Genomic DNA, 12,228 nt, shown 5'->3' on the forward strand with positions numbered 1-12,228 from the left:
ACCCAAACGCCTTGCCCGAGTAAGGGTAAGGCGATCAATGTGCCTGCCTCATCTCAAGCGCTGCACATGACTGCACGCTGCCCGGATTGACAGGATCTTTTTCAATAGAGGACTCGATCTCTTGCTTTTTAACACGGATATGTTTTTAATATAATATATTTATTAAAAAAAAAAAAAACCCCTTTATCAATGAAGCATGTGTAGCTTAGTAATGGGACAACGTGGGGCGAATAAAAATGGTTATCCTGTTCCAACTACTTTTTCTATTTTCTAATCTTTTTTTCACGTTATCTATCTTTCTTTCACGTTCTCTCACCTTCTCCACGGTTTACACGGCCGTGTATCAAAATTTTCTCTTTTTTTTTTTTTTTTTTGAAAAAATAATAATATAATGGAGTCTTGTAGGCTAAGGAGGTTTCGCATCATTATCTGACCCGTTTTTTAAGTAATCGCCAGCAACTGCTCCCCCTTCCCTCACTTGGTCAATTAATCGAATCGTTCCATGGTTTGTTTTCTTGTTTTTTACCTTCACAGAATCAGAGCCAACCCACCCTCTCTAGAATAACATATTTTCCTCCTCAACTCTGCAAGTTTTTTTCTCTTTTTTCGAGCAGCTAGATTGATAATGTGGTCTTCCAATCCGACTAGAGGGGATTCATCTCCTCTTTCCCCAACCCCGCACGGGCTCACCGACTGGCCGGGGTTGTTACTGGGCCATGGTAAGTACTAAGTGCCACATACCATTCACTTCTGAATATTCAAAATACTCGGCCAAGGCCCAGTGGCCCTCCTAACCTAACCCTTGTCCTGATTTTGTGTAAGAGGCGCAATTCGTCCCTACCTATTGACATTCCTATTACAGAACATGGTCATGTTGGGGGAAAAGTGACCTCAAGACTCTTTAAGGTGATCAAAGGCCAAAAGCTATCAACAACTTTTATAAAAACCCTCATATCCTCACACTCTACCCAGGAACCCACCTTCTTGTTGTCTCCATCCGATAATTAGATGAAGGATGCTTCAACCTAAACTAATATTTTCCTTGTCCACATGGCACATCAGTTACAGTTAAAAGCCTCATTGTACTTTTACTACCTCTCAAGTTTGAACCCAGTCAGAAGACTAAGAACCGGACAAAAATACCAAGGGAAAAACACCAAAATATATGAGAGGATAAACTACTGAATTTTTGCTATGCAATTTGACACGTGACCAATCCAAACAGTTTTCTTCCTATTCCTATTCAACAATTAGATTTCCCGATTTGCCTTCTCAAATGCAATTAGGTGGTCCATCAAATGGATGGACCAACCACAAGAACTTTTACCCTCTCTATCCATATCGATGTATCCCAAGGGCTGGAACAAATTTTAAGCGATGCTTCAATTGGACAATAACAAAGTCACCAGGCATAATATATATATAAAATTAATTAAGTACCGAGACCTTATCCACTTTACAACCAATAAATTCACCTGTGCACCAAAACCTCACTAAGATGTAGTTTATCAAGTAGGCTCATTAAAAATGAGAAAATTTCAAATCATAAATTATGTATCCATCTTGCAAAGCTGCATAGAATTGAAGTTCTTACAGGGCATGCATATGGCATGTTAAATATCCATTATCTATGTCAAAAGCCTTCTTTTCACACTACCAAAGTGAATAAAATCACAAAATATTTAACTTAACTGGCTTACTTGCAATGCCATATTGTGTTTTGTTTCTAGGAAAATTTGTCAACTCTACATGTCAAATAGAACACCAAGACTAACTAAACCACCAATAAGTGCTTGCTCCTTGAAAGTTCCATACACACTTTAAATGCACTTATCAACATCACTCACCGAGCATTCCGCTCTTCTCTTGCATCAAGAGCATCAACTTCCTCATTCGATAGAAGATCAACAATAGGTTCATACATATCCCACTCCTTCCTTTTCCTGAATAAAAAGAATGAAAACCAGTCTTAAGTTCCCAGTTAGTAAATTATTCCTAAATGGAATAATAACAAGTGAAGGAGGTACTAGATCACAAATCTGGGCAATGAGCCTACAGGATTTACTTGTGGAACCCAGTGGCACTTTCTATATGGCTAATATTTAATGTATATAGCATTGGAAACTAGGGTAAAGCGATAAACCTTCAGAATAGTTCCACTACAATAGGTTTCTCACATCTCGAGTAGAATGGTTATAACAATCAAATCAAGACTTAATAATTATCCTCACCGAATGACATTTGATTTGCCACCAAATAGCTTCATCAAATCCAAGGCTGTGCCACCTGCTTTACTGTGAAGGACGAATGCAAAAGGAGTCACTGTAACTGGTTATAGTTGCCTCGCCCCCCCCCCCCCCAAGAAACGAGAAGACTATTTCATTAGACCACATTAATGACTAAATTCCTGAGAAAGGATTAGATGTGAAAGCATTTAAAATAAAAAATGGTAACGGCAAACCTGGCTGTGACATGTTCTGCCCCACGTCGACCCTTCTTGCTAACCCTCGATTCCCTTGCAGTTGTCACACTTTGAACTGCAGTCTAGAAAATGGAATGATCTTTGAGCATTAGAAGTAAAACAACTGTTTCCCATGCTGTATCAGGAAAGTATGCAAGTTTCCACTTTAATATAGTCAAAATCACTGCAACCAAGCTCAAAGAAGTGGTAAAATGCAAACCTCATAAAGTTGTTCCCTGATTGCAACTGCAATTGCAGGCTGCAAAGTGCAAAGTTAACAAGTTAATCCAAATTTCAACAGTTCTACCTGACCAAGGACAAAGAGAAGACAGAAAAGCAACAGATCTATTCCATGCATTGCAAAGAATAGATGGAATACCACTTGTGACTCTATAATTCTATTTTAAAGAAGGGTATAAATTATTGGAAACAGGGTGAGAAACTATGATAATTAACGAATCTCTGAAAACTAAACCTCTATGCAACAAGGTGGTCGTCACATTAGCACAGTAGTAATAGCCGTCATGGAATGAATTTTGTAGCAGGAAAACAATTAATAAGTATTACTACCACCAAAATCTTGTTTCTGATAACTGATGGTTTTATTGACAAAAAAAAAGGGAGAGGAAAAGAAGAGAAGATGCAAATGCAGTCACAACCAACAGTATATTGACTCGGAATGGAACTAATTCCCCACAAAAGAGAAAAAGCCTCCAAAAAAACATAATCAGTTACAGTTCCACCAAATGCAAAGATTTCTCTTTCTGATAAATGATGGAATTATTAGGATGGGGGGAGGAGAAGAAAGAAGCTCAACAAAGACCGCAATCAATTGAACTCCAATTTAGCATGGAACTGAATCCCTACAGAAGACGAAGACCTCATACATCCCCGTTTAGTGAACTCATCCGCTGCATCATTTGCGGATTTATGGTTCCACTAGAACAAGGTTTTCATTAACGAAGTCAGAGCTCAAAACTTCTTGACGAAGACCTCATACATCCCCGTTTGATGGCACAATAGAAGGGATATAGCTAAGTGTTTGGACTTGATTATCAAGAGACATTTGCTCTATTTGCAAAAACTCAATCAGAGTGTTTGTATCCCTAGCAGTAAATCAGGACTGGCCTTTCTATCAATTTGAAGTGAAGAATGTGTTTCTACATGGTGAACTAGAAGAAGAGGTATATATGCAAACTCCACCTGGTTTCAAGGTCTCCACAACTAAAAGTAAAGTGTGTAGACTCAAAAAGGCTCTCTATGGTCTGAAGCAGTCACCAAAGACTTGGTTTGACAGATTTAGATAAGCTAGTCTGCTGAATAAGTACACTCAAAGTCAAGCTGATCATACCCTATTCATAAGCAAAATCACAGCTCTAATAGTCTATGTAGATAACATTGCTGTGAGAGGAAATGATCAAGAAGAGGTAAAGAAACTTAAAACTTATTTGGGACCCTAAAGTATTTTTTGGGAATTGAAGTGGCAAGATCCAAGAAAGGAATTCACATTTGTTAGAAGAAATATGTGCTAGATTTGTTAAAGGAGACAGGAATGTTGGGCAGTAAACCTGCTGACTCTCCAAGTGACCAAAATGACAAATTAGGAGAAGCTTCCTCTGATTGATGCAGGAAGGTATCAAAGACTTGTGGGAAAATTGATTTATCTCTCTCTCACATCCTGAAATTGCATATGCAGTTGGCATGGTTAGCCAGTTTATGCATGCTCCCAGAACAGGACATATGGAAGCAAGTGTTTTGTATCCTCAGGTATTTAAAATCCAATCTTGGAAAGGGGTTGTTGTTTACCAAACATAGCCACTTGAGGATTGAGGCCTACACTAATGCATATTGGGTTGGGTGTGTGACTGATAGAAGATCTACATCAAGATACTACACATTTGTGGCTGGGAACTTAGTAACTTGGAGAAGTAAGTGGCAGTCAGTGATGGCAAGATCAAATGTTGAAGCTGAGTTTTGAGCCATGGCACATGGAGTTTGTGAGCTCCAATAATTGAATCGATTAGTGCAAGAGCCGGGACTTAAAATTGATAACTCTATAAGACTATATTGTGATAACAAAGCTACTAGAAGAATAGCTCATAATCTAGTTCAACACGACCCTACAAAACACATTGAAGTTGATCGTCACTTCATAATGGAGAGGATTGACTCTAGCCGTATTTGTACTCCATTTATAAAGATTGAGGATCAACTAACTGATGTGCAGACAAAAGGAATCAATTCTCAACCATTTCATACTCTTCTAGGGAAGCTGGGCATGGAGGACATATATTCCCCAGCTTGAGGGGGAGTATTGGAATAGTAATATGCAAGGGGACATATGAATTGTATTTATGAGTGGCTTATGGGAGAATATGTTTGTAAGTGAGGGCATATTTGGAATATCAGTGTAATTACATTAATAACTCTATGGAGAAGGAATCAATTTGATTCACTTCTCTATTCTCCCATAACTTCTTTTTCTTCCTTTCTTCTTCTTCTTCTTCTTCTTCTTCTGTCACACTATAGTGACCTGCAGCCTGCTATTAACTGAACCAGCAAGGACTGGAATATTGAACTCCTTCAACTTCTTGTAAATCCTTGGGCTATCTGAAGAAATCCAATTCTATTTACATATCTACATACATTGCCCAAACAGAACTTGGTACTTTTGGTAAGAAGTGTTTGTGTAAGGCCAATATTTTGTCTAAATTTATGGGAGCATTCTGGGTCTCCTGTGCCACAGGACTAGGATGAAGTGGGAGCACTGTGCCATGTTTCAAAGGACGAGAACCAACTCCAATGTCAAACAATAATATCCACCAGACAATTTCAATCATCATATGTTTGGTATATTTTATTGAAGCCTTTTTCTACTTTCTTTCTTGTTTTCATATGTTCAATTAATACAGTAAACATAAGAGGTTATGATCACAGGATGATGCTGGTTTCCAGCACATATAACCTCATATTTTCAACGGTCCAGAAATTTTCAAAGGTTTGTGTGATTTCACCATTTTTTTTTTACTTAAACTCAACATTTTCAGAGCCACTTTGAACTCAAACTTGACACATAAGTAGGTTCAGGCTGGGGCCTACTTGTCACTGAAATAGACACACCCTTACCTTCCACATTGAAGATGATAACTTTGATGATGATGGTAATAAAACAGAACTATGGAGGCATAAAATTAGTAACCACATCAAGATAAAGAAAAATCTGCTACATAAACAATAACATAGAGAGTGATGGAACAGCAAAGATTAAGGACATAATCCCATTTCAAAATAACTTGGGTTATAAGAAGTGTGCATACTCCAACTTCAGGGTCTTCAATGTCCAAGTCCTGGCAAAAGGTTCTTGCAAACTCTTCAGGATCACTCTCAAAGTTATTCAAGTCCTGAGATACAATTGTTCAGGTCATTACAGAATTAAATGCAGCAAAGCGAGAGAGAGAGAGAGAGAGAGAACTAAACAAACTTAGGATTCAAACTTCTAATGCAAAACCATTTCTTGTAGCCAACATACCCACAAAAACTGATCCCTTATGATGGTATTGTTTACCCGAAGGTCAAGCTGAGACAAGCAAAAAGCCTAACATCAACTTTGTACTCGACTATTGAAACAATTGAGAGAACTTTGCAACTACAGATAACAGAAAGATCAGAATTACAGCTTTGTACTGAAACGAACCTTGAGAGGGACAAGCTTCTCACCAGTGTACATTTCTTGCCCCTCCAATGATCGAAATTCTGTCAGCTGTGACTGCAACAAATACAGGGCAATCAAAAGTATTTTACAGTGAATCAGAAGCGACTGTCATTTAATTGGACTAAAATCTTGAGATAGCGTTGACAGTGTAATTTAGGTCATTATAGAGCAATAAATCCAATTTACTGAAATGTGCATGGTTCTCTCACCAGCAAGATATCTTTCCCTCAAACAACTCCACCCTTTTAAGTGCCTCACCCCATTCATACAACTACAAATATATTCTACTCATTGGCTCTAGTAGCATAAGATCCTTATCAGTGACCATGCATTAATTAACCTCTGATTGAAATTGTTCTCATCCAATCCAAATTCTTGTGACAAAGAAGAGGATTGGGAGCATAGTTGTCTAGGCGACGCCTAGGAGTCCAGGCGCCTTGTTGGTGTCGGCTTGATTTTGGACCCTCTCCAACACCTTGGGTCACCTAGACGCCATGACAACTATGATTGGGAGCAAAAAGAAGCAAATTGGAAAAAATTGCAGTAGAAAGGAGCACGAGCATTTGCCTTAATGGATCTGTTTTGGAAATATTTGGCAACTATGATTGGTTTTTGTGACTTTTTTTATTTCTGTTTACAACAGCTGGAATTTATGTAATAGAACGAAATGGATCTGTTTTGGAAATATTTCAGCCCTTGGGGCTATTTCTGATTTTTATTAGTCGCCTTCTATCTGAAGAACCAGCAAGAAAGGAGGTTTATTAAGGTCTCATATGGAATAGGAGTACTAGGAAAATTTGAACCCAAATAGGATTCATTGGTTTTCACGTACAATTAAGGGCCATATATTTACAAGTTTTAGCATATTGAATGAAATTTTTTGTGACTGCAATTACTCTCTATCCATGTAGATTCATGGTTCCTTGGGTAGATAACTATGACCATCTCTCTTGATCTAATTTTCTTTTACCAGACCCGCTACCAGATAACTCCCCCGTCCAGTCCTCTGGCCTCTTAATCTCTCCCGGACCCCAATCGCCACCATTGCATTCAGTTAAGAATCAAAAGATTAGGGGAATGATTCGACTTGTCAATCAATGACAAAAGTCAGCTTTATTTATAATGAAATTACAACCCACACAAAATATGTAAGTAAGGTGTCTATGACTCAGCATCCCTATCTATAACGACTAGGCATAGTTATCTCGACACTCCCCCTCAAGTTGGTGCAAAAATATCAAACATGCCCAACTTGGAAACAAGAGGATGAAACACCTTACAATTTAAACTCTTAGTAAACACATCAACTAGTTGATAGCTTCTCTTTGATGAAGTGTTTGTCAATCTCAATGTGCTTCATTCTATCATGCTGAATTGGATTGTGAGCAATACTTATGGCAGCCTTATTATCACAGTAAAAGAGAATAAGATCTTCAAAGGTTACTCCTAGATCACACAAAAGGCCCTTAAGCCACATGAGCTCACAAATCCCCTGTGCCATTGCACGATACTCGGCTTCAGCACTAGAGAGGGATACAACTGATTGCTTCTTGCTTCGCCATAAAACAAGGTTGCCTCCAAGGAAAGAACAATACCCAAAGATGGATCTCTGATCATCAATAGACCTTACCCAATCAACATCAGTGAAAGCTTCTAACTTCAAATGCCCATTATTGGAGAAAAGAAGACCTTTCCCAATATCGTAATATACGGTATACAGCTTGAAGATGTGATGTCCGGGGATCATGGAGGAATCAGCTAACAATGCCCACAGCAAGTTGGTACACAGATAACTCGCATGGCCAACTTGAAACAATAAGATGGAATGATTTAACTGTTAAGCCTTTAGTGAAGACATCAGCCAGTTGGTTCTCAGTAGGAATAAACGAAGTGCATATGATACCTACTTCAATCTTCTCCTTGATGAAGTGTATGTCAATCTCAACATGCTTTGTCCTATAATGCTGAACAGGGTTATAAGCTATACTGATTGCAGCTTTATTATCACAGTAGAATCTCATAGACCCTTCTGGTGCTATTCCAAGATGATGGAGGAGTTTCGTTAATGAGTTCACAAACCCCCTATGCCATTGTCGTGTATTCTGCCTCAGCATTGGATCTTGAAACCACAGCTTGTTTCTTGCTCTTCCAAGTTAGCACCAAGGAATGTACAGTAGACTAAAGTGGATCTTCAGTCATCAATAGAGCCAACGCAGCCAGCATCAATAGAAGACTCCAACTTTAGACTTCCATTGTTTGAGAACAAGATTCCTTTCCCTGGAGCTGACTTTAAATATCGAAGAACTTTGTATACTGCTTCAAGATGAGCAGTCTTTGGGTCATGAAGTAACCGGCTAACAATTCCCACTGTATAAGTAATGTCTGGTCTAGTGTAGGAGAGATAGATCAGTCTTCCTACGACGCCCTGGTATCTTTCTTTGTCTACAGAGTCCCCACCTAGATTGCTCAGTTGGTGATTGACTTCAATGGGAAAATCAACAGGTTTACACCCAAGCATCCTTGTTTGTTCAAGAAGATCTAAGACATACTTTCTTTGAAATATGAAGATCCCTTTGCTTGATAGGGCTACTTCAATCCCTAAGAAGTATTTGAGATGTCCTAGATCCATAGTTTCAAACTCAGCTGCCAACCGGTTCTTTAGGGATGAAATTTCTACCTCGTCATCACCGGTGATTACTATATCATCCACATACACAATAAGAGCTGTAACCTTTCCATCCTTGTGTTTGACAAACAAGGTGTGGTCAGCATTACTCTGCTTGTATCCAAACTTGACCATTACTTTCTAAAAACTATCAAACCATGCACGAGGAGACTGTTTTAGGCCATAGAGTTACTTTTTTAGCCGACAGACCTTGCCAGCTGTATTAAATGAGTCAAATCTAGGAGGGATGTTCATGTAAACTTCCTCTTCAAGGTCGCCATTGAGGAAGGCATTCTTTACATCCAATTGCTAAAGACTCCACCCTAGGAGTGTGGCACAAGACAACAGGGCTCGAACAGAATTCATTTTTGTAACTGGGGCAAATGTATCTTGGTAGTCAATGTCATAGGTCTAAATGAATCATTTGGAAGCTAATCTAGTCTTGTACCGAGCCACATTTCCATTTGCATTCTGTTTTGAACACCCACTTGCACCCAACTGGGTTCTTTCCCTTAGGACAAAGAACAAGCTCCCAAGTATCATTTTTCATCAGGGCCTGTATTTCCTCTATCATGGTAATCTTCCATTTTGGGTCTGGCATAGCTTCTTTCCAGCCCTGTGGGAAAGACACGGAGGATAACGAAGAAACAAAAGCTCGATAGGTGGGAGACAAAGATTCATAGGAAACAAAATTAGAATGGGTGTTGGGTGCATGATCTAACTCCTTTTCTGAGGGCAAAAGGCGATCATCAATAGATGGAGAAGAAGAAGGGTTACCTGATGTGTGTTCAAGTACCAGCTTAGGAGGACATGGTAAAGTAGGAGTAGGAGCAGGAGCAGCTTTCTCTTGGCGACGAGAACGAACATAGGTAATATGCTCTTTTCCACCAGTTACCTGAGCATTCTCCCCCTTAAAAAGGAATAGTATCAATGACAAGAAGATGACTTGGGGAACTTTCGCATGGAGGCATCTCTTCCTCAAGATTACTCTCCCCTTGAAGAGATGGCAGATAGAACGGTCCATCTTCATAAATGGTGACATCCATGGTAACAAACAGATTCTTGGAAGGGGGATGATAGCAGCATTACCCCTTTTGCGAGGTAGAGTAGCCAAGGAAAATGCACATGTGAGCCCGAGGGTCCAACTTGGAATGAGTAGGAGAGGGGTTGTGAGCAAAGCAGACACAGCCAAAGACTCTGGGAGTAAGATGAGAAGCAAGAGCAGGGTTAAGAAGCTAACTTACTAGGGTTTTGAAGTCCAGAACAGCGGAGGGGACCCTGTTAATGAAAAAGGCAGCAGTCAAAACGGCATCCCCCAATAGAATTTAGGAACATTGGTAGTAAATATAAGAGACCAACCAACCTCAAGGAGATGTCGGTTCTTCCTTTCAGGATACCATTTTGTTCTGGAGTCGAACACAAGAAGCTTGTGAAAAAATCTCATTATCATCAAGATACTTAAGAAAGGGACCATCTATATATTCTGTCCCATTATCACTACGTAAGGCGCGAACATGGGTATTAAACCGACTCCAAACCAAATTATGGAAAGACCAAAAACAAGAAAAGGCTTTGGATTTTGGCCGAAATAGATATACCCAAGTTAAACGAGTACAATTATCAATAAAGGTAATAAACCAAAGATACCCACCCCGAGAAATAGTACGAGAAGGTCCCCACAAGATAAAATGTATACGAGAAAAAGCAATACTACTTTTATTGTCACTAGGTAGATAAGAAACACGAGTGTGTTTAGCCAGTTCACACACATCACAAGTAAAACTTCCTTATGGAAAATGTTTTAGTAAGGAAGGAAACAAACAATGCAAAATAGGAAAAGAAGGGTGCTCAAAACGGTGGTGCCATTGATGTAACTGTTGAAGATGATTGTCAGCCCGAAGAGTGTGAGCAGAGACTGGAGGAGACGTTGCAAGAAGTACTAGATCCAAGTAGTAGAGGCCATCTTGCACCCTATCATATCCAATCGTTGCTCCCGTCACTAGATCCCAAAAGACACAATGAATGGGGAAAAAAAAAGTGAACATTGCAATTTAAGTCAACAGTAAGATGGTATATGGAAAGTAAATCAGAACAGAGGCTAGGGACGTAAAGGATAGAGTGAAGCGATATGGCAGGAGAACAAGGTACAATGCCTTTACCAGAATTGGTAGAGAGGGATCCATCAGCAACCCGGACCTTGTCCTTACCAGAACAGGGAGTATATGTACTAAACATGTCCGAAGAGCTGGTCATGTGGTCCGAGGCTCCAGAATACAAGAGCCAAGAGGGACTTGGCTGGGACGAAGCAAGGAATATACCTGACTGGGCAAAGTGCGAAGCAGAGGTGGAAGATGCCATAGAAGGAGCAGTAGTACCCATCTGAGCCATCATACGTTGGAGAGCTACTAACTGTTCAAACGAGAAGGGTAAAGAATTAAAAACCACGGATGAAGAATAGTCACCAGCATCAGCCATATGAGCCTGAGAGCGTGTAGTGCCCTGTTTCCAACCACGTCCCCCTCCCTTGGGACGCCCATGAAGCTTCAAACAGATCTCTTTTGTGTGACGTGGGTGGCCATAGTAGTCACACTTAACCGGCTCTTTTCCAAAACCAGCCGGTTTAGTCATATCAGGTTGAGGAGTAGAGGCAAGAGCTGAACGGGCAGGGGTGATAGTCGGCATCATAAGGGGCCGACAGCGTTCCTCATGTTGAACCAAGTTGTATGACTCAAGTAAGGTAGAAAACTTGTCCGGGCTGAGAACACTGACACAGATCTGATCATATTCACGGGTTCAATCCAGTAAGAAAATCATAGACGTGTTCGATCTCACGCTCAGTCTGAAATGTGCGGGCATCTGTAGGGTCAACCATGGAAACCGGAGGTAGAAGTCCAGCTGCTGCCACAAGTTGCGAAGTAATAAGCAAGGAGTGATAACTCCTCCTGCGTAGTTTCCCGAACTTATCGATGCAGCTCATAGATTTGTGCATAGTTGTTTGACTGCACATATGTGTTCCGGACAGCATCCCACAATTCTTTTGCCGAGTTCAACAGAACAAAACTTGGATTAATTGCAGGTTCCATGGAATTCAATAAAAATGACATAACAAGGGCAGCACGAGCCATCCATGTATTAGCAGCCCCAATGTCAATCAGTTTAGGGTTATCACCAGTCAAGTACCCCAAGAGGTCATTACTCCGAATGGTGAGCATACAAGCTTGGGACCAAGTAAGGTAGTTAGACCCATTCAACTTTGTTGGTCCAATTGGGAGAGTAAGGTTATGGCCATGGGTGCCAAGATGACCCACCACACTACATTCTACTTCCCCTATAGAAGTTACTGACTTTCCATAATAAAGAGAGATGGAACACTCACTGAATGTCAAGGTG

At 40.1% G+C, this 12,228-nt stretch overlaps 1 protein-coding gene across 2 annotated transcripts in view; it reads right to left on the reverse strand.

The window, feature by feature from the left end:
- Positions 1-1,662: 1,662 nt before the first annotated feature.
- LOC122672219 (chromatin structure-remodeling complex protein BSH) overlaps positions 1,663-12,228 on the reverse strand; it is a 40,645-nt gene continuing 30,079 nt past the window's right edge. The window contains exons 4-10 of one of the 2 annotated variants that reach the window (XM_043869713.1): positions 6,156-6,221; positions 5,991-6,038; positions 5,779-5,862; positions 2,682-2,720; positions 2,462-2,544; positions 2,232-2,294; positions 1,663-1,943 (exon numbers count right to left, since the gene is read on the reverse strand). In XM_043869713.1, the coding sequence (XP_043725648.1) occupies positions 1,844-1,943; positions 2,232-2,294; positions 2,462-2,544; positions 2,682-2,720; positions 5,779-5,862; positions 5,991-6,038; positions 6,156-6,221 (483 nt within the window). In that variant the 3' untranslated portion in view covers positions 1,663-1,843. Of the gene's footprint in view, positions 1,944-2,231; positions 2,295-2,461; positions 2,545-2,681; positions 2,721-5,778; positions 5,863-5,990; positions 6,039-6,155; positions 6,228-12,228 lie in introns of both variants that reach the window. The other variant, XM_043869712.1, reaches the window with a different exon arrangement.

This window comes from Telopea speciosissima, chromosome 8 (genome assembly GCF_018873765.1).
Source record: "Telopea speciosissima isolate NSW1024214 ecotype Mountain lineage chromosome 8, Tspe_v1, whole genome shotgun sequence".
Taxonomy (NCBI): Eukaryota; Viridiplantae; Streptophyta; class Magnoliopsida; order Proteales; family Proteaceae; genus Telopea; species Telopea speciosissima.